Source organism: Camelus ferus, chromosome 2, assembly GCF_009834535.1.
Source record: "Camelus ferus isolate YT-003-E chromosome 2, BCGSAC_Cfer_1.0, whole genome shotgun sequence".
Classification (NCBI taxonomy): Eukaryota; Metazoa; Chordata; class Mammalia; order Artiodactyla; family Camelidae; genus Camelus; species Camelus ferus.
The window spans coordinates 28,175,571-28,199,503 of record NC_045697.1 but is presented as its reverse complement, the minus strand read 5'-3'; the positions used below and the strand labels follow the sequence as shown (position 1 = coordinate 28,199,503).

The following is a 23,933-nucleotide window of genomic DNA, read 5'->3' as shown; positions in this document are numbered from 1 at the left end:
TAACTGAAGAATTTCCTGAGATTCCAATTAAATCGCTCTAGTAGTTAAAATAACTATTTCCATTTTTAGCTTCTTAGAACTGTCAATCAGAATTTTCTTCATACTAGACAACAAAACCAAAACAAGATATAGAAATAATCTTTGTTTTTTAAAACAGATTATTCTTCTACACTGATTTTTATAAGTAAACATTATAACTCAAACATGTGATAAATTTAAAATAAGCTTTTAATAAACTTGAACTTCCATTTGCCTCAAGTATTGAGGTTTTTACAAGATTTCACTTGAAAGAGAGATTCTGTTGCCAAAGTACTTGCAAGCCAGTGGCTTAAAGAAGCCTGAGCAGTTGGAAATCTAAGTAAAGCATCTTTCTGTCAAACATGGTAGGAATGCAACTTAACACTTTGAAATTTTTAAGATAAAACTTATAAAACATCAAAACAGTTCTTCCCTAAAAAAACTACTATGTTTTTCATCAGGAAGCACTGTAAAGTAATTTAAAATAACAAAAACAGCAGTTAATCCAGGCTTTTCATTTTACAGATTAAAAAAAATGAGGCACAGTGAAATGATTTATTCTAAATCACAAAGGACTGGTAGAGAGAAGATACAAAATTAATTTTTTCAATCAATGGCCTATTTTTTAAAAAATTAACAACTTCTATTTTTTCCAGATTCTGGATATGTACCCCAAAATGGAAACTAACAAAATATTTTAAAATATTGTTACTTTATTTTAGAGCAAGCTTAGGAAAACGCTGGTTGATGGATTAACATATCCTCTCCTTGGAGTGATTAAAGCACCACTGCATCTGACTGGCACCAGGATATTCTTCAGCAAGGTTGCACACTTCAGACTTATGTGCTGGGTAGTGTGCTAGGTATCAGGAATAAAAAGTCAGACCAGGTCATGCAGGACCATGATCTGCTATAGGAGATGGACTAGTCAAAGACTACAATAATGGAGTGGTACATGTTGCAGTACAATTATACACAAATTATCTACAGTAAAATTGATGAGGATGGAATGGACAATGAGTGTAGCAGGAATGAAAAGACAAAAGTGGGGATTGGAGAAGGTCTTCTGGAGGTGATTTTTGAGCAAGTTTCAAGGATGCTGAGTTTGCCAGGTAGGAAAGTGGGGGAACAACATTCTAAGACAGATGGTATGGGTTAAAAGACAACAGGAGTGTGAAACAATGTATTTTTCACAAATAGATTAGTTCTCCTGAGGTGTATTAGGCATGGGAAGAGGAGAGAGCAGAGGCTAGAGAGGGAGACAGAGGCAAGATTGTAAAGGAGGCTTCATCAGATAAGCTACTGAAAGCTTTTAAGCAGGGAAGTGACATGGTCCTCTTTGTGTTTTAGGTAGAACACTAGGTGAGTCTCTAAAATGAAGAATGAAAGGGAGAGAGTTCAGGTTAGGGGCAAAGTGACCAGTTTGAGAGATATCCCAATAGACCAGTTACAATCACAATGTAGGACAGACTGTACTCTCAAAATCAACTTACTGTTTAGTAGATAAGTATCCTTAGCTTCTGATACGATTATTAGGTTGTCTCAGAATTATACTCAATACATTGTGCTTCAGGTAGGTTAAAGACTGAAATATTGAATTCTCATTAGAGTGCAAGAAAAGGTAAGAAAGTAAGATACTTCTATGCCCAGAAGTCCAGGGTACTGTAGGTCTGGAAGTCAGGTTTTAGAGAATGCACTTACTCTTTTATCCTCTATTAGAAATAAATATTTCTAGCCAGATACAGTCATTTTTTTCAATATCTATATTCTTTGGTGGCTGACTCTTCTACCAGGAATTAGGAAAGAGATGTAGTGATGGATTTTGAAGTTATTTCTTTAGCTAAAACAAATGAGAGGAGGGGTACTGAGATCAGATGCATTTAAAAAATGGGTTTCTATTTCTCTATCATCACTTGTAAGAGTGCTAAAAAATAACAAAAATATTAGGCCCTGAGGAAACAAGATCTTAGGTCATAAAATATAAAAATATCACCAATATTTTCTCATTTTTCTTTTAATAATCAATAACAATCTTACAAATAATTTTAAACCTGTATTTTAACCTTGATTCTTTCCTCTTTCTGGAAATGATGATAAAGTATTTTAAGTGAGTAAAGCTATGCAACAAACAACTTTTATTTAATAACCACGCAGGGCTTCATTTTTACGGAAGAGTCCTGCAAAAGAAACCATGTAGTCAGCCTCTGAGTTACCAAGAACTATTGGTGGTGGCTCTACCCAAATCTGTTTATTTACAGCAGGCAAGAGGCAAAAAGCACTTCTTTCTAAGTCCATTCCAGTTTTCAGCAGTTTATTGAGATAAAAAGGAAGTAAAAGCAAGAATAAATCAGTAGAAGAGATGGAAGGAATTATTCAGGGAAACACTGAGAGAGAGTACACAACTTCTGAAAGACCGTAAACTTTTAGATTCAACAAAGACTAGTTTTGAGGGGAACTATCTGGGGGATTTTGGGAGTAGGGGTGAAGAGGAGAGCTCTTCATGACATATGAAACACTGAGAGAAAGATGGGGTGAGGGATCATTTGAAGTTCTGCTGTACATTATACATGTAATGACTCCTAAGCATCTTAGAGAGACTATAATAAAGATTTTAATTACTTTTCAAAAACAAAATAAAAAAGACCATATACTTTTAAAGCTACATAAACCACTGGATTTTGACTACATTGAATATTTTTATAAAATTTCGCCACTCAAAATGATAATTAGAAATTTATAATATCTACACATTAGAATGAAAGACTAACTTAATGTTGAGCTATTTATATTTAGAACTAGCATAAAAAGAGACTATCTTAAAGTTTGTTTACATCACTCTGAAAGTATTTCTCTCATGATTTATTTCTATATATCTTTAAGTTGGACAGTAATATCGCTTGATAAATTTTTATTGTGTTTTAACTGGAACTTTAAATATTTCCTTACTTTCCACTGAGCACTGCCACACCTACTGTGCTCCTGGGAGTGGACATAGTGGCAACAAAATTCCACTGGCGAGCCTGAGGGTCCCATCTTTCCACTGTGTTCAGATAGCTCCAGCCATCATGCCCTCCTACTGCATACATAGGACCTTCCAGCACAGCCACACCTACAAGGAGACAGGAGAGAAGCAATGACCTAAAAATCACATCTTAACTGAAATAAAAATACAACGAACTTTTAACATGCAAATTTAACTAAGCAAAAATTTATGATAAAGATACCTGACTTCCTCATAGCTCTTCTCAGTAGGCAAGTGAGTGAGTGAGGAGGAAAAATAACACTGTAGCCCTGGTCTTAAAAGTTTTAGAGGAAGTATTTTGAGGTTCAACAGGACAAAGTTATTTAAAAAAGTATACAAGATGTACAGATTGCCATATTTAAAACACTTCTCAATCATTCGGATTTACAATATATTTGAAAACAGCAATTTTATTCCTTTCCCTCTTTAATTCAAATTCTTGAGATTCTGCTGTAGTTAGATTTGATACCACAATCTATTTGTGTGATTCATCATGAGGCAACCAAGTCATATTCATTTGTTCATTTATTCAACAAATAGCTATCTATTGAGTTTCTACTAAGTGACAGATACTTAATAGAACATAACAGGTAAGGGCTCTACCCTGATGGACCTAATATTTTAGTTGGGAAACAGATGCAAAGTATATTTCAGGTATTTATAAGAAAAAAGGAACAAAATAAAAGGGTAGAGAGAATCAGGGGAGACCTCCCAGATAAAGTGACATCTGAACAAAAACGTGAAAGAAGTTAAGGACTCTAGACAGGAAAGTACCTGGGGGAAGAGGAGGTGAGGTAAAGGAAACAATATGTACAAAGGCCCTGCGGCTTGCTTAGGGTGTCTGTGGTACACAGGACAAGGAGGCCAGTTGAGTGCAGGGTGAGTAAGGGGGAGAGTGTAGGAGATGAGGGAGAAGGTGGAGTCAGATTATGCAGGGTGGTCAGGACTATTATAAGGACTTTGGATTTATTCTAAAAGAGATGGAAAGCCAGCAGAGGGTTTTGAGAAGAGGTGTGACACGATCATAGTCAGATGAGATATAAATATGTATCACTTGAGGGCCAAAATAAAAATTTTGCGACACAAATATATTTATTTTTGTGAAATAATGGCCAGATGAGATATAAATATTCATCATTCATGTAGGACCCAAACCAACATATTATTCCACTTATCTGTGTCTTACCAGTACTGGCTATGGGAGATCTATTTATCTATTTCCAAATATCTATAACATATATCCAATTATACATATATGTGTGTGTATGTGTATATGTGTAATTAATCAAAGGGCTGGAAGAAAGAGCCCTTTGATTAATTACATCTAATTAATGTGATTAAATGTCCATCTAATCCATCTAATCCAATCCTTTAATAGCAGCTTTGAAAAGAAATTTTAGCAGCAGAACTACTTTTTCAAATGAAGTCTGAAGTAATTTCCAAGTATAAAGAGATAAAAGGAGTGTTTCTAAGTAAAACTTTATTTTATAAGTTCAAATTTAAAACAGTATTTATCATAAGGTAAATTAAGAACAAGGCCTGATTTGAATGGCACAAAAATTTGAAATAAAGACTTAAGGAAGATACTTTGAGCTATATGATCATTCTCCCTTGAACTTGGTGCAATTCAGTAAAGTCTTCTGCATGGTACCGAGAACTAATGATAGTATTCCATGCACAATCTAATCTGTGTGAGACATAGCTGGGTCATGGGGATGCTCATTCTATGTACTATGTCTATTATAATTTACATAAAGTTAGAATTGACTTTCTTTTCCCCATAGTAGGGGAAATTCTGCAGTTGCCTCACATTATTGAGCCTGGATTTTATGGTCAACACAAATTTATATGTTTTGTTCATGCTGCTTTTAAGATACATCTTACCATTCCGTACTATGTAATAGTTGATTTTATGGACTCAAGAGTAACGTTTTATAGTTTTCTTTGTTAAATTTCATACAGTTGATTTTAAGCTCCTCTCTCAGTACCTTAGCCCTAACTCTCTGGTTTTATTCCCTTACCTAACTTGAAACTTAAGACCATCTTTCACTGAAACCTAACAGCAACTAGTAGAATCCCTTGTCTCTTTGATCTTTCGCTGTACCCACTACCATACCAATCTTCATGCCTAGATAATTTTTTTTTTTTTGGCTTTTTGGGCAACCTCTACTCTTGTGCTCAGTACTAATAAACTGAGTATAGTATAGAGCAATGCTATCCATACTCAACTATTCCTTCACTGCTACTCACCCATCTTTTAATTCATCTTTTATGATGACCTATCAAGTTCTTTACTACAACTATTTTCAACCTTTTCCAAACTGTGATAAATTAACAATAGAGTCACAAATTCTTCCTTTCCCAGAATGCATGCCTATTTGCAATGTGACTATGTAGGTCCTCCCATCAAGAGGAGGAGTCTATTTCTCTACTTTTTGAATCTGGACTTGCCCATGTGGCTTATTTTGGCCAATGGGATGTTAGCAAACATGATGCAAGCAGAAGCTTGAAAAGTCTTTGTGCATTGGGACTTAGCTTCTCTTGCTGCTTTTGAAACTCTTTGACTGTCAGCATGTCAAGAAGCCTGGGCTAGCTTGAGTGATTAGAGGCATATGGTCCAGTTGCCTCTACTGCCCAGGCTGACAGCCTGTCTACCACTACACATGTGAGTGAGGCCATTCTAGAGCAACTAGCCAACCAACCTGCCCACCCCAGATTCACGAGAAAACCCCGCAGAAATCTTCTAAGACAGCCCATACCAGAAGAACTGCCCAGCTGATGCACAGATCCATGAGCTAAATAAATGGTTGTTGGTCTCAGCCTCTAAGCTCTGGAGTGGTTTGTTATGCAGCAAAATCTGGGTGATACACATACACTCAAGACCCACTTAATTTTATTTTCCTCTCCTTCACTCTCAGTAAACAGTTCTTTGTATTTCATCTATTCTTTCTCCTATGAGGAAAGAGAGGTCACTTGATACAAAAACCCTAAATTCTATTCTATTCATTTCAGAATAAGCATCAGTTCCTTGAGGGTAACAATAGTGTCTTCCTCATCTTTGTACATCTACAGAACAGAGAGCGCGGTACACAGCACATGTTAATCAATGTCTACTCAGTCAATCATTGAATTAAAGAATGAAAAGTCTCTATCATTACATACTCTATGCTACCTCAAAATTTTTCTGGGTTTTATTCATTTCTGCTTAAAAACCAAGAGATAAAGACGAAACACAATAATGCTAAAGATTTTTAAATAAGCATTTCAGTGAGGTCAGATAACACTAATTGTCAACACAGAACACATACATCAAAAGGTGGCTTGTCAGTCCATGCTATACCCCAATTCTTAAATATTCACGTTTTCACTTGTGCTGGTTGCACTTAATACCTTTGTGCACCTGCTTGTTTTCTCTGCTTCTACTTTTCAGATAACAGGCAGCATGTGAAGCAATGCTTGGTGACTGCTGCTGACTGAGCAGCTGCCACAACTGATCTTCTGCCTGGTAAAGAATGTAAAATGCCACGCAAGCCTAGGATATGACATTATGAACAAATCTGCCATTATACTTACCAAGGCCATGCCTATGTGTAGACATAGGAGGCATCACACTCCAAGTTTTTGTTTTGGGGTTGTAGCATTCTACAGTATTCAAAGTTTTCAGTCCATCTCTTCCTCCAACCACATACAGTTTGTCATCTAACACGGCAACACCGAACTGTAGCCTCCTCCCATTCATATTTGCTACAGGAGTCCACATATTTGTACGGAGGTCATACTTTTCAATGCTTGTTGCTCCTTGATAGTAATTGGTAGAAGTGATGCAAATACAAAGCTTACCATGATTGAATATTTTATGAAATTACACATACAGAAGTATAATTCTATTAGCATTGACAATACTACTTCTATTATATTCCAATAAACCCCTGCATGATCTGGTCTCTGCTAATATCTCTGCCCCCATGTCCTACTATTCTCTAGAATGTACACCATACTCTGGTATTAAAAGGTCAAGTGAGAAAGGATTATCTGTCAAAGGAGGCTCAGAAGCAGCAGCCAGAAATGGGAGGAAATCAGGGTGGTTTAGCATGATGGAAGCCAAAGTAAAAAAATGTATAGCTGTTGAGAGGATCAAATAAGATGAAGACTAAAACATACTCCTGGATTTAGCTACATGGAGGTCATGGATGACTTTAGGGGAAGTCCCTTGTTTGAGTGGTTGAGACATGATTGGGAGGTGAGAAAATGGAGACACTGAGCACAGATGATTCTTCTAAGAAGTGTGCCTATAAAAGGAAGGAGAGAAAGAAGAATTACTAGGTGGGTTGAGGGAGGTTTTGTTCTGTTTTGCTTTCAAAATTGGAAAAACTTGAGTTTGCTTAAATGTTAATGGGAAGGATCTAGTAGTGAGGAAAGAAGCTGAAAATACAGGAGTTGAAGGGATGCTCATTCACAGTGTGAGGTTCCTGAGGAGGCAGGAAAGGGCAGTGCCAGGGCACAGGTGAGGGGCTGGCTTTCATAGGAGGAGGGAGGGGATACACACTCTACTGCAACTGGGAAGGGCAAGAGCGTAAGTGTGGATCAAGTGCTTTGGGAACTATGAAAGTGGAAAGTTTAGGGAACAACTATCAGATGGTGTCTACATTTTTTTTAAGAATTAAAAGATCCAAGGAACTCTTTTATTCTCTTTATGAGGTTAGACCAGTGGAGTTAAGGGAAAAAAAAAAGACCCACTCCTTTAAAACAAATTTACCCAACCCTCAGTTATGAAGAGTTCCATCAATATCTACTTTACTTCTCTCTTCCAAGCTTCTAATACAACATGCAATCAGTGACATTCTTATAGGATGACAATCAAGACAAACATTTATTCTAAGGTACTTGTTACAATTAGATCATCAGAGAACTAATGCTATTGACAATCTCCTAAAATTTAGAAATACACACACATACACATGAAATATATTTTTTGTCATATATTATAGCTTTTATTATTTTTATTTACTTTATACAAATTTTAAGTTACTTGGGATAAATACCAAGTCTTTTTCCATCTTCGCATTTTCATAAAATAGACTCCATTATACATAGTAGCTATTCAAAAATATTTTTGAATTTGAATATTCTTTCTTTGTAATTTTTAACTATAATGAGATTTTACTCATACTCTTAGATTATTTTATGTAATGGTATACTTGAATAATCACTCTAAACTTGACCTTCCTTCCTCCAAAAAAAAGGCAATGCTAATCATCTCTCCTCACCAATGAATTTAAAGAATATTTTAAATCTGAATTTTAAGTTATTTCTTTTAGATATGGTTCACTAAGCAGTATCATAGTCTTATGAATGGGGAACTAAAGAGTCTTTTGCTAAATACCAAATATAATTTTTAAAGACATAAGATCTTAAAATATAGTCTAAAACATATATCTTAAAAATATATCCTTAAATAACAAAATCCTAGGAAACTGCAAAATCCTATGTAAAAGTTTGGAACTTCCATAATTTATACTGAAGGACTAATCTTAAAAAAAAGTAAGCACAAATATATTCTGACTTTTTTAGTGGCTATTTAGAACCATTATCGGCTTATTTGCTGATGTCTATACTAAACAGATATACAAAGGGACTAAGAACCCAATAATCTGACTACCATCCAACTAATGCAAATTGCTCTTCATTATGAAGACATTGGGAATAAGATAAGTTAAGGCCTGGGAAGACAGTGTGAATAGGACAGAACCTCAGAGTTCTTGATTATTAAAAAGACTTAGAAATGAAGTGGGTCAAGCCGCAAAGGCAGATTATAGAAAGTCTTGAAAAAGGAATTTACACCTTATGTAGTAAGAAATAGAGATTGCTGGAGTTTTTGAGCAGAGTAATGGCATGCTAACAGAAGAGTTAACATTAGAGTCAAGCAGAGTAGAGTCTTCAGAGTCAAAATGCCTGCTTGAATCTTGATTCCATCACTAGTTGTGTGATCCTGGGAAAGTTAATTAACTTCTCTAAGTCTCAGTACCCTCCTATATCCTCCCCTATAAAAGAGCAATAATACAGAGTTGCTAGGACGATGAAATAAAATAATGTAGGGCAAAGGCTTAGCATAATGTCTGGCACCTATTAACAATATAATGAATGCTATTCCCATAAAACTAACATAATTAAAATTTGTGGGCTGATAGGAGGCTAAATGGAAATAGCAAGACGGCAGTGGAAATTTGGAAGAATAAGAGTCATTTGAAAGAAGCTACTTGGTGACTGTTGGAGTTTAAGTCAGAGAGAGGAAGACAAAGAGAGAGAGAGAGGAAATCTATACTGTTTACTTGGCTACTTAGTAGCTGAGTTCCCTTCCCATGCTTGCAGAATTTTTCACTGTATGTATGAGCTTTGGTGGGAGGCAGGAACAGGAACCTATCTCCCAGAAGACTGAAAAGACAGATATTCCTTCTCTTTGTCCTTGGAATGTTAGGGCCCAGGACTGACCTAAAGCTAGTCAAATGGATGCTTGCACCTAGAATTTAAAATCTAGTGGGGAGGGTATAGCTCACTGGTAAGCACATGCTTAGTATGCACGAGGTCCTGGGTTCAATCCCCAGTACCTCCCCTAAAAATGAGAAAAAAAAATCATTAAAAATAAAAAAGTTTAAAAAAAGTCTAAAGCAAGAATTATAAGGAAGCAGGGACAGTGGATGTAGTCCTATCCATTTTTCAGTAGCCTTCCAAAAAATTCCTTGCCTGCTTAAATGAGTCAGAGTTGAGTCCATTGAAGAGCACTGAATTATGAGCCCAAGTTCTAAAGTCTGAGCAACATGGTCAGAGAAGATCTGGATACACCAAATTTGTGGTGGAAGTTGAACATCAAGCAGATATTTTATACAAGTTGGAAGTATGAGAATAAAATCAAAGTGAGAGAGTATAATTGATAAAGAGACAACAGTTAAAAGTCTTGAAAAACAAAAGGGAAAGAAAGAGGGAAAGAGGAAGCGCTAGTAATGACTACAAAGCCAATCCCAGTTCCTGGCACAAAGTAGATACTTAATTTCCATTTTCAGACTGATTATCTGGATAGTGGACATCTCCAAAAATTTTCTATAACTCTAGTCAGTTATCTTACTTTATATATTTCTGTACCATTTAGTCATCAAACCTATATTTAAAACTTAAGCATCTATACCTACCTAGCACTATGGTATATGCTATATGGGATAATCACTATATCTATATCAATATCTCTGCTTTCATGAACCTGACAGTTAAATAACAATGCAAGATTTTCAGCTAGAGCTGCTATTTTTATATTCCTTAGAGATGTCACATAAAAGAGAAACCTTTAGAAATGATCAGTACATCAAGTGCTTTAGTCATACAAGTAATACAAGAGATGGCAGCGGACAACCTTCATTCACTTGACAAATACTTACTGATGCTGTCTATGTAAAAAATCCTGTTCTAGGCTATGGGAATATATCAGTGAACCAAACAGAATCCTTGCTTTCCTGGAGCTTATTTGGGGGGAAGAGGTAGACAGACTACAAACAAATGTGTTAGATGCTATGAAGAAACAGGAAGCAGAGTAAGGAGAAAGTGGAAAGCAGAAGATTAGAAAGTGATGGGCAAGAGGTTGCTCCTGAATGGTCATGGAAATCCTCTTTGGTAAACTGACATTTGAGAGGTGGTCTGAGTGAAGAATTTCTGCCAGGCATTCTGATATCAGGGTGCAGAGCCTCCCAGTGAGACGGAACAGCTAATGCAATGTCAGATGAACAGGGAGGCCAATGAGGCTGGAACAGAAGGAGGGAGGGGAGAAGTAGAATGAGCTGAGACCAGAGAGGTAGCCAGAAGTCAGAAGTATTGTCAGGGGACAGCAGACTATTAGGACCAGCAATTCAGAGGAAGTAGATACATTATACTTAGAAATAATACATACACAAAAGCTTCTAGCACAATACCTGACACTGAGTAGGCACTGTGTATGGTGTCTGTCGCTGTTACTGTTACTCTGGGTAACAACTACTGCAAGAAGGGCACAAAGAATTCTCAGATACTCTTGAGCCAGATTTCCCCAGCCTGTATCTTTTACATTTGCTTTCTATGCATGTGTATATGTATGTAGGAGGTTTTTCTGAGCTGTTTAACAGTCAGTTGCAGAAATGATGCCCTTGTACCCGTAAATACTGTGGTGTATCTTCTTCAAAACAAGAAATCCTCTCACAAAACCATAATATAACCATCAAAATCTGGAAATCAACATTTATACTATACTGCTATCTAATCTACAGGCCTTGTTTGGATTCTGTCATTTGTCCCAACTATGTCCTTAACAGCAGAAGACAATCTAAGATGATGTTTTATAATAGCTGTCATGCCTCCTTAGTCTCTTTAATCTGAGACAATTCCCCAGTCTCTTTTGCATTTCTTGATATTAACATTTTGGAATACTTCACACAAGTTCTTTTGAAGGATGTCTCTCAACGTGAATTGGTCTTTTCCTCATGGTGAAGTCTGGATTATACACTTTTGGCAAGAACACCACAGATGTGCAGCTGAGTTCTCAGGGCATCATAAGAAGCACAGGCTGCTGATTAGTCTCATTACTGACGACACGAACTTTGATTATTTAGTTAAGGTGCTGTGTGCCAGATCTCTCCACTGTAAAGATACCATTTTATGTTTTGTAACTAATAAACAAGCAGCTGGGAGATAATTTGAGACTAAAAATCCTGTCCTCAAACTTTTACCTACCAGCCTTAACATCCGTTGATGATTCTTGACTGAATTGGTTATTAATATGGTGACTGCCAAATGATGATTTTTCTAATCCCATCCTTGCTTCTATGTTTTAATCAGTTAGCATTCCCCTATTTATAATCTTTTATTATCATTCTTTACTTTGATGCTGAAATTATCTCTGGTTTGGACAGTGGGAGCCCCTACACACTGTCTCCTGTGTCTCTTGACCTGTCTCCATCATTCTTTGAGCGCTACCTTACTTTCTGGAATAACATGATGTTCTAGGCTTATCTGGTACTTTTCCGACCCCAGTGCTAGAACCAGCTGCTTCTCCCAGGAGCTCTCTGGCCATATTTATTACTAATTTATATTCATTTTTTCCTGTTCCTTCAAATAAAAGATTACTTAATACCTTTTGTTGAATCCATTCCTCCAACTGCAAACAATGTACCGACAGTTGACTTCCTAGGTTTTGTCCGAGGACTCTGTAACATGGGCCGTCTCTCTGGTAATAAGTGATACTTCATTGCTTCCATAATGAGCTTCTGACATTCTATATCATCTCGAAAAAGTGCATTATTTTCCATGTCTGCCAAGAACTAGAAAAGAATAGTGAGCATATATACTGAATGACCGTGAAAATTGTAAGGTTAAAAGAATAAGCTAGTCCCAAATGGAAATGATCTCCTTTAAAAATATCCAAGTCTGGACATCTATTTTTAACTAAAAAAAAAATGCAACATTTACATTTTACATTTCAAAACAAAAACTGAGGAAGGTAAGTGGTACTTTAAGATCTTAATAGTGCTTATCTCTCGGTAGTGGGGAAATGGCTTTTTCAATAACCTTTTCTTAGTACTTTTCTATATTTTCCAAAGTAAATGATTTTCCTTTTAAAATTAGAAATAGTTTTAACTGAAGAATAATTATAAGTAGGAGTTGACTAATTAGACTGCATTTATCTGACCTCTCTAAACAATGTTCAGCCAGCAACAACAGCAAAAACAAAACTTCCCAATTTTTTGAAGGGCAAAGAACTTCAAATGGTGATTATTCTAAAAGAATTAAAATCCTTGTGCTTCACTGAATTCTATTTTTTTACTTATGTAATTTTATATAAATTTGTAAATATAATTACAACTGCCTTTTAAAAATGTATTTCTTTTCCTTTTGTGCTTGATTCTCCATTCCCCTATCTCTTTATTGCCTTATTTCTTTTATTAAGGCTATTGATCCATGTGAAACTAATTTTTAAAAAGAGTATGAGTTGAGGAATATTTTTTTCTTCTTCCAGATGGATAGCTTGTTCTGTACCAGGGCCATTTACTAAATAATTTCCTCCATGTCCAACTGAATTGAACCTTGGTCATAACTAGATCTCTAGATGTCTGAGATCCCTTTTTCTGGGGGGGTGGTGCGGATTCTCTACTCTGTTCCATTAGTCTATTTGTCTTTTTCTTTTCTAATACTATGTTTTATTACAGTGTCTTTATAGCATATTCTGTTTTTATGATATAAATCTACCCTCACTGTTTATTTTCATAGTTTTCTTGGCTATTTTTGAGATTTTACTTTTCACATAAAGTAAAGATTAATTTATCTAATTCCCCTTCACCATCTTGATCCTGTTGGAATTCTAACACATTAGAACTACATTAAACTTATTTATTATTTTGGGAAAATTTACATTTTTATGATTTAAGTCTTTCTGTTCAAGAAGCTTTTCTATTTGTTTATAGCTTTCTTTATATAGGTATCTGCCTTTCTTTTATTAAATATATTTGTACAAATTTTATTATTTTTGTTGTTATTGGGAGTGGATTTTTGAATTTCCATTTTGCATATATTTTGCTGGAGGAGAGAAAACTCTACTGATTATTGTACACTTCTATTATAACCTACTACTATACCACATTCCTTTATAAAACTCTAGCTATTAGGCACCCAATCATAATAATCACCAAACAGGGATAGTTACATCTTTTTCTAATGTATGTGCCAATTATTTCATTTTTATTTTATCATTGCAATTGCTAAATCTTCAAAGCAATGTTAAATAATCAGGTGATATCAAATATCCATTTTTCTGTTTTAAACTGACATGGTTTTAGTGTTTCATTATTTAGGATAATAGTTAATATAGCATTTAGTAATCTATCTTTATTATACATAGGTTGCTTTCTTCTCTATTTTACTTTAGACCTCTAAAATTAAGAATGGTTGCTTATTTTTTCTAAATATCTTTTATCCATATATTGATATGATCATACATGGCTTTTTCTCCCTTAAGTTACTGATATAATTACCTTGACAGATTTCCTAATACTCCATCATTCTTATATTCCTGGAAAAAGACCTTCCTGGTCATAGTGTATTATCCTTTTGAAACACTGCAGGATTGTATTTGATAATATAAGGTATATTTTATACATCATATAATTCACCATTGAGGTATACAATTCAATGATTTTTAGTAAATTTACCAAGTTGTGCAACCATTACCATAAAACAGTTTTGGAACATTTTCATCGCCCCAATTAGATTCTACATGCCTGTTTACTGTTAATCTCAGTTCCCATCTTCTATTCCAAGTGCTAATCTGTCTCTATAGATTTGCCTTTTTCAGATGTTTTATGTAAGTTGAATCATACAATATGTGGTCTCTTGTGTCTTGTTTTTTTCATTTAGGATGTTTTTGAGGTTCATCCATGTGTATCATTTCTTTTTATTGTTGAATAATAATTCATTGTATGGATTCACTACATTTTGTCTATCCACTCACCAGCTGACGGACATTCATGTTGTTTCCAGTTTTGGGCTATTATGAATAAAGCTGCTAAGAACATTTGTGTGCATGTCTTTGTGTGGATATCTATTTTCATTTCTCTTGGGTAGATTCCTAGGAGTAGAATTGCTGCAGCATATGGTAAATTTGTATTCAATTTTTAAGAAACTGCCAAACTGTTTTCCAAGGTGGCTGCACTATTTTATATTCACTCAAGCAGTATATGAGGGTTCCCGTTTCTTCACATTCTCACCCTAGTTATTACTACTTTTTTAGCCACTTGAGTGGGTGGGAAATGGAGTTTTACTTTGCTTTTCCTTAATGGTTAATAATGTTGAGAATATGTCCATATTTTGATAATAGAAAAGAAGGAAGAGTCTCTAACAAAAGTCACTGTAATAGCTTGCGGCACTTGGAAACCAAGAACAGCATGCTAAAGGCAAAAAAGCCAAATTAAGACATAAGTCTCAAGACCTATGCCAGAGTATAAATTCTGGTATTAATTATTCCATATTCTGTGCACACAAAATATAGTTATACTTGCTAGAGAAATCATTAATGAATATGCATTGAGTTGGCTCATTTAGATTAATCTTAGTGTTTATATTACTTTCATTATATAGACGTAATTGTTTTAGTCCTTTCTAAATAGAAATAAATGTGAAAAAACTATAGAAAGTAAAGCTTTAGAAGACTTAATAGTGACTGCAATATGAAATAAAATATATTTCTCAGCATGCTGGACAATGTCTATCATTTATGAATAATAGGATTAATTATATTGAAGTAGAGAAAGGAAAGTAATGGAAGAAAATATGAATCCATTAATCCAAGGGTCCAATTAATCAAATGGAAGGCACCAGATATCTGGAAAATCATTCAGAAGGCACAGAGAGAGGATTACAAAATAGAAACTCTAGTATACTCTGCATTTAGGTGAATACTATGTAACTTCTCTGCCATAAGAGAATGGCAAATTATTAAAATGGGAGCATTTAGAAAATAGAAGAAACATTTTCAATTTGTAAATTTTTATCTTCACTCACATACTTGTTCACCATATGACTATTCTCTAAAACTGTCCCCCCTACTACTCAGAGTGAAAAATAGACTGTGAATGATTTATGAACTCTATAGGCTTTAAAAAATGTTTTGGTATCCAAAACTTATATATTAAAAGAATGCTAAAGGTAAATACTGACATTTTATATTTCTGAATTTTAGTCAAAAACAGTAATGAGAATTGAGAACAGGAAGACCAAGATACCTGTAATACAGGCTAACCACTGGGAACATTGAGAATTTAGGTGTCAAACTCTTTAAAATAATGTCCTAATACAGTTGACCCTTGAACAGTATTGGTTTGAACTACACCAGTTGGCCTATACATGTATATTTTTCAATAGTAATACTACAGTTTAACACAGTCTGTGGTGGGTTGAATCCACAGCTGTGGGGGAACCTCAGAAATGCAGGGCAGACTATAAGTTATACATAGATTAATCCCCATGCTGTTCAAGGGTCTCCTGTATTTCTATCCACATTATTTAAAATGTGATCAAACAGAAAAGTCCAGAAACTTTCAAAGGTAAAATAAAACCACACACATTTGTCTTCTGGATTATTCGGTTTTTTAAAAAGCCACACTGAAATGATCATTTGGTAGAGGATTATAATTATATATATTATTTCCTACGTCATTTTAAGGAGACACGACCATAAACTTACTAATGTTTAAGTTGAACCCCTTCTAGCTAGGTTAAATAGAATGTTTCATATAAACAGAGAAGAGTAAGACCTCATTGAGAAAGGAACTATTTCACAAAAGTAAATTCTTTAAGTAACTGGACCCAATGGCAATTAAAAAAAAATCAGTCATTTGTTTGATAGGCATTAGACATTTTTTGTTTTCATCTTTTTGTTTTAATTTTTATTGAGATATATTTGACATGTAACATGTTAGTTTCATGTGTACAACATAATGATGTGATATATGTATATACTGCAAAATGATCACCACAGTAAGGCTAGTTAACATCTACCCCTGCACAGTTACAATTTTTTTAAGAAGTTTTAAGATCTACTCTCTTAGCTACTTCATCATTTTCCTATCTTTTAAAATAAAACTTTCAGAATATAATCCAACATTTTCTTGATGATTTTAGTCTACTTCAAAGCTTTATGACTTGACAACTCCTTTCTGCAAACTTGCCCTTTACTTTTAGTAAGGAAAAAAACAAAAACAAAAACCCCTCTACTATTTCTAAATGTCACAATGGTGCAAACAGTATTATCACTGTAAAAAAGAAAAATTGCTCAAAAAGGTGTTATTAACTTGTTTACATTATACAGGGCAATGTGGCTTCCAGCATTGCTACTCATCAGGCTTGAACAGTGGTTCTCAAACTCGAGTGTGCGTTAGATGCACCTGAGGGCTTTTTAAAACACAGTTTGCCAGGCCCATCCCCAGAGTTTCAGATGCAGTAGGTGTAGAGTGGTGGCCTAATTATTTGGATTTTAAACAGTTTCCCACATAGTGATGATCCTACAGCTAGGATGGCACTTTGGAAGCCACTGGGCTAATCCAGTGGATTATTTTGTGTCTTTATCTTGTCTTCTCTGTAGCATCCCATGATGTTAAAATTTCTTCCTTCGGCAGATTTGGGAACTACCGATAAATATTCGTATTTCCTAGGTTTCCAACCCTATGCTTTTGTGTTCTCTTTGGTTGATGTCACTCTCTTCCCCTTGGCTTCAACAACCTAAAGAAGTAGTTTTCAAAACTTCTCCTTAGAATTTAAGAAGATTAAAGGTGTCAAGAAGCTCTGGGAACAAGGTTCCATCCTCAGCTTCTTTCCCCACCTTCAAAAATCAGCTCTTCATTCTGTATTCTGTCTTAGATAACAGCACCTTTATTAACTTAGTTGTACAAATCAGAATTCTTCTTGACCCTTCATTTTCCAACTCCCCAGCATTCACATGGTCATTAAGTTGCATCAGTTCTACCTCCTAAGCAGCTTTTGACCCTGGTAGTTAATTTCTTTACCTCTACTGCCAGAGAGTGCTTAATTCACTTGTCTGAATCCAACAGACTTCCTAATGGATTTCTATTTTGACCTCTCCAATCCATCCTCTGCAATGCAGTCATAGGAGCTTTCTAAAACAAAGGGCTAATAATGCCATTCCCTATTTAAAATCCTTTAGTGCTTTCTCATTGCTTTTAGGATAAAATCTAAACCCTGTGGCATGACTAGCGATTCTTCGTGATCTGCTTCCCTCTCCAGCCTCATCTCTCAACACTGCCCTTTTATTTCTGCACTCTAGCCATGCAAGCTATCTTCAAATTCCAGAACACAATATATTTGCTCACGACTTCATAACTAGGTACAATCTCCCACTTGCCTGAGCTATCATGCCCCTTCCTTTGGTAGCTAACTAAGGATGCAGATTGACACTTCAGAGATTCTCCAGCTTCCCCATGATCAGTCTGGGTGGGCTACTCCAATTATTTTCATAATGTCATGTTTATATATCTATCATAGCCTTCATCCTAGCAATTTTACACAAAGTACATTCAAGAGGCAGAACAGTTCAGTGGAAAAGGCACAGAACTTTATTTGGGTTCAAGTTCTACCTGTGACTCTTATTAGCTCTAATCTATGATGTTAGCCAAGCAGCAAAGGCAAATAAAACTACAGTGCAGAAGGACAGGGATTTATGCAATCACTTTGTAATCTCAAACATACAGTTTTACTTTCTTGTTCTGTTACTTCATTTGTACAACAGGTGTTAGACCAAATGATCTCCAAAGTGCCTTTCAACTATGGCTACGATTATCAGCAGTATCCTGGATAAAAGAAATTTTAAAGGTCTCTGAGAGTCATGCAAATATAGTATCATAAATATTTGAAACTGCAGGACTAAAGTAAATTGTCAGGTTACTCAACTGCACAGATTCTTTTAAAAGTCTATTAGGATTTTTCAGATTTTATTTTCTTTCTCGTAGAAAAGGGTAAGAAAAACATTCTGTTAGGTACCAGTAAAAACAGCTCTCTCTTTAAATCTGATTTCAAGAGAAATGCTTTTTAAAAAAAAAATATATGTATATGTGTGTGTATATATATATATATATATATGTATATATTCAGATTCTTTTCCATTACAACTTATTATAAGACACTAAATATAGTTCCCTGTGCTATACAGTAGGTACTTGTTGTTTATCTATTTTACATATAGTAATATGTATCTTTTAATCCCAAACCCTTAATCTATCCCTGCCCCCGACCCTTCCCCTCTGGTAACCACAGTTTGTTTCCTATGTCTGTGAGACTAAGGAGAAATGTTTTCTGATGTTATTTTTCCTGAATTGTTATCAATTCATGCAGTTTCACTTCTACGAATTCATAAAATATTTTACTCTGAAGAGGGAGATCTTTCTTATAAAAGCATCAGCACTGATTTTTGTTTCTGTACGGTAGAGAGCAAACAGTAACTTTTGCTCACAACAACTTGAAATAATACATAATCCTCAAGATGAATACAAATAAAAGGAAGCTCACGGCATTTTAAACAACAACAAAATGTGATCTTGAACAGTAACAGCTCATTCTTTCTCTACTTTCAAGGACTCTATTTAAGGCCTCAAAATAAGCAGCAAAGTATGCAGAGGACATTTTTGTTTATTCTAGCTGAAATTATTAAAAGGGGAAACTATGCATGTAAATATGTTATGACTGATTGCCTTGACTATACCAACCAAATATCTCTCAATTCTAAAAATAATAATAATCATACTATTATTATTTATAGCATATTTTACTTCACAGAACATTTTTCTGACCCTCATAAAAATCCTGTCAGATATAAAGGATGTTACCTCCTCTTGACAGATGAAGAAACCGAGGTATGTGAACATGTCAAATCACAGTTTTAAAACATCAGAGCTAGAACTGTTACCATGTCTCATTAACTTATATATCACCAGAATCCAGCATTTAGTGGATATTTAATCAATGTGTGGCAAATGAATTAATCTAAATTTCCTGGTTCCTGGAGTCCAGTGTTCCTTTCATTAGCAGCTTTATTAATTCTTCAATTGCCAGGATAGGTTTATAGCTGAGTCAAATAAAATTACTAACCCCAAAGCAACAATGTTACTTAATGGATGCAATTTAGGTAGTCAGACCTTCTGGGCTGAGAACATAAACAGATCTTTTTTCAGCTCACTATCTTTTCACCTTAACATTTCATAGGCATATACGTATAATAACCTTATTGAATAGAAGAGTTAAAGGAAAAAACCTACAGACAAGCTCATGTTAATGTAATTAGCATAAAGGGACTACAATAGTCCTTCAGTATTCTGGGGTGGGGGGATCGGTTCCAGGACCTCTGCGGATACCAACATCTCAAGTCCCTGATATAAAACAGTGTAGTATTTGCATATTAGCTCTGAACAGCCTCTGTACACTTTAAATCATCTCTAGATTACTTACAATATCTAATACAAGGCATATGCTATGTAAACAGTGGTAAATGCAATGTAAATATTATGTAAATAGTTGCCGGCATGGGACAAATTCAAGTTTTGCATTTTGGAATTTTCTGGAAATTAAAAAAAATTTTTTTTGTAATACATGCTTTGTTGAACCCAGGATGCAGAGCCCGTGGATGCAAAGCCTGAGAATGTGGAAGGCTGACTACTCAAAGTCACAACAACTACTGTTGTTGAAGTTATGACACTGATTTTAAATGATTAAAAATTGTTTACCTGTGGTGCAAGAAGAGGTAGCCTAATGTAAGCCAAAAGTTTACTGAGATCTTTCTGTCTCTGTTCCAGATCATGACGGACCCAAGTAAGAAGTGCATTCAATATTGTCTCCTCATTAGGAATGTTCATGTCATCACTTGCTAAGAGTTTTGCAATTTCACTGGCTGGTAATAATACAAATTCCTGGTTTCGAATTACTTCCATGAAATGTTCCTAGAGGGGAAAAAGAGCATACAAACCATATTGTTTCTTTTGTCCATCACAATTTACTTAAAAGAAATGAAACACTTTTGAATTAGATACCAAAAAAGTTTATACTTTAGCTCTTCCTAGTATTATTGCTTGCTAGGAAAGAAACCTTAGAAAATAACATTTAAACTGTAATTATGTTGTTAAAATTCTTATTTCTATTTAAGTAGAATTAAAGTGTTATATTATTTATTACAATTTTAAAAATAAATTTGGGACTTTAGGTATCACTTTGCTCAAGTTAGGGAGTAGTTTTGGCAAGTTTTTCAAAGGAAAATAGGAAAAATGAAATAGACACTGAGATGTATGATACTCTAACATCAAAAGTAGGTTGAGATTTGTGGTTGCCGAAGAATCTGGCCAACAGGGAAGCCAAATACCTGATTGAGCATGAAGTCATTTCTCTTACCCAGAAATGGCCTCCAGGGTGGCTAAATTTCCCAAGGCCATTCTGGGCCACAAGTGTCCTTAGGGATATCCTAGAACCAGACTGGCCTTTAAAAGTGTTTTAATGTTATTTATAAGACCACCAAGGATTTTAGGTCTGATTTGAAAACTTCAATCTCTTTTAACCAGATTTACATACAAAATTTTTTTGGTCTCATAGCAAAAAGAGCCAAAATAAAAATGTTGACCTAGAATGCACTGGGACTACAGGACTTTAGACTAAAGATGACTCAGTTCTGGCCACATTCTAGAATCAGGCCCTCTATAATTTGAAATGGAAGATAAAAATGCCCTTAGGTGTGAGGTAATAACTTTTACTAGGCTATTACGCTAAACAATCTAAAAAGAAGGGAAATACTCTTTGGTGTGCAAGGTTACAAATGTTAACGCATGAGTTGTTTACATAGTTATGACATAAAAGCAAATGCTAGATGTATTGTCCCTTAATGTTTTTCTTATGCTTCATAAGGCACTGTGGCTAGCTCAACACACAGAGTTTTAGTAAAAAAGGTAAGGCTGTTTAAATTAGAGCTGTTTAAAAATAGCTAAAGCTACTTAAATTAGAGCTAGAGATAAGGACTATCAATAATTATCTTCTATATTAAAATGAGTATTATATTTTTCACATAGCCTCCAGTAACCCAAGTTAGGTACTAATCTAAAATTTATCTTGGGTTGACATTTCATTCCTTTTCTAGAAATTCTTAAGAGGAAAACCATACATGAATAATTAACTAAATTCAATTGCTTCAATTCATCATGATTTGTTAAAGATGCCCAAATGAATCTATTTTAAATGACTGATTATCATTTTTCAGAAATATATTTTAATAAAATCTCAGGGCTGGAATGGCTTCAAGCAAACTGTTCTACTCAATTGCATACTGACATTATAAAATGATTTGGTAACACAAAGCAAGAGCTATAAAAATGTTGAAGCTCCCAACCTAGTTATCCCATGAGTAGTCTAATCCTTAGCAAATAATTCACAAGAGGGGGAAAGAAAGCTGATGCTTTTCTGATGGTGTCTCTCTGTATTATTATTTACAACAGTAAAAAATGGGAAATAGCCTAATGTCCAGCTCTATGGAGTTGTAACTCAATGGACTGTTATTTAGGCACTAAAATTTTCAAAGAAAAAGATTACATGGGTACATGGAAAGACATCTGTTACATAATCTTAGATGAGATTCTGAAGCAATCAAAATAATGTACATTTCTAACTGTTCTAGATTATAGTATACAGCACAGCCAACATTTATACAACACTGAAGTAACTACTGCCATATTTTTAAATGGTATTAACTGGATTTCATCAATGAGAAAAAGATTACATAAATTTTCATTTCATTAATAGTTTATTTGTTGATATATCTATTTCAGAATAATGCCCACTCCATTCTAGTATAATTCGTATTAAGTGACAATTGAGTTTTCAACACCTTGCGGAAATACTACTCAACAAGGTTAAACACAAAGTGCTTCTCAAAAGTATTAATTTGGTGTGAAGCAGGTATTTTAGCAAAATCCAATGTTTTTATAGGTTTTCTAGATGAAGAAACAAAATTTAAAATTGTAAAATCAAATGTTTATTTTATAAATCGATAACAATATTAAATATTTGTAATGTTATAACCAGTATTAAACTTTTTTTAGAGGATAAATTATGTATTCCAGGTCACATTTACTGGCAATGAGAACAAGTTTCCAGATTTCAGGATTACAAGAGGGAATTCCCCATCCTTTTCTACTTGTATTCACGCAGGATCAGTGAACATCCCAAGTACGCGCCCTATTTACTGATTGTGGTAACTGATTTCACTCTATGGCATCGTGCTTACTTCATATTTTAACTCCACTTTATGATACAAACAGCTATCATACTACCAAACACTTGCTAGCATTATGCTCTTTCTCCCTTTGGAATAGTTTTTAAGCAAATGAAATTACTGAGGGATTTATTTAAATTGAAGATTGAACTTTGCTATACATTTCATTCAGTTCCCATAGCAACAATTCACATTACACAATCTGTCTCTAAATTACTTATTGTTACTAGAATTCAATTTCATGTCTCTGTTGAAACTGAATAATGTCAAATAATGGCCTTGAGAAAAAAAAAACTACCACAACTAATTGGCTATGAAAATAGCTTTATAAACATCGAGCTAATTTAAATTTAATTTGTATCTAAGCCTTTAAGCAGCAATTGTGCCTCTACTGTAAACAACAGGAATGACCTAAATGCATACAAATGTTTTCATGTGGGTAAAACTCCTTTGTAGGAAAGAGATATTACTTAAATTATGAACTGATTACAAAGGAAAAAAAACCCAGCTTTAGTTTACTTATATTCATCTTAGTTCAAAAAGTTTTTGAACTTGAGGTGTAAAGGTTAAAACATGAAATCTACAAGGAAGGAGAAAGACGGAGGGAGAAAAATATTTCAAAGAACTTAACTCAAAAGATGTTAACCTAGAACCATGCTAAGTCTGTATTGCCCAGTATTGCCCTGTTGCACACTCTCTGTTTTTTCACTTGAAGCACTTTGCAAATCATAAACAAGAAACATTTCTGAGAAGTGATGACACCACAGGGAGAATAATGAATCATAAAGGTTGTGCTTTTGTCTGAGTGCTTTTGCTCACCCACACAGATCCCTACTGTGCTGAATAGAGCAAATCTATGCAGTGATGGTGATGATATCATTACTGACTGGGTATATGATGTATCAATCAGTGTTTTAAGTGCTAAACTTCCATTAATGCATTTAATCCCCACATCAAACTTATGAAGTAAGTAGAATTAATCTCCTCAATAGTTGTAAATACCTATTCTTACAATTTTTCCAAATCTCTGTTTTGCTAGTGAAATATTCCTAAAGTACTTGTCAATCCCTTCAC

General features: G+C 34.6%; 1 protein-coding gene across 3 annotated transcripts in view; it reads right to left on the bottom strand.

Annotated features, from left to right (window-relative positions):
- The window catches only part of KLHL5 (kelch like family member 5), a 73,145-nt gene that overhangs the window by 11,955 nt on the left and 37,257 nt on the right, over positions 1-23,933 (bottom strand). For all 3 annotated transcript variants that reach the window (XM_032496006.1, XM_014562843.2, XM_006188983.3), the window contains 4 exons: positions 20,335-20,547; positions 12,189-12,375; positions 6,614-6,838; positions 2,965-3,127 (listed from right to left, as the gene is read on the bottom strand). In XM_032496006.1, coding sequence (XP_032351897.1) covers positions 2,965-3,127; positions 6,614-6,838; positions 12,189-12,375; positions 20,335-20,547 — 788 coding nt within the window. The remainder of the gene's footprint in view (positions 1-2,964; positions 3,128-6,613; positions 6,839-12,188; positions 12,376-20,334; positions 20,548-23,933) is intronic.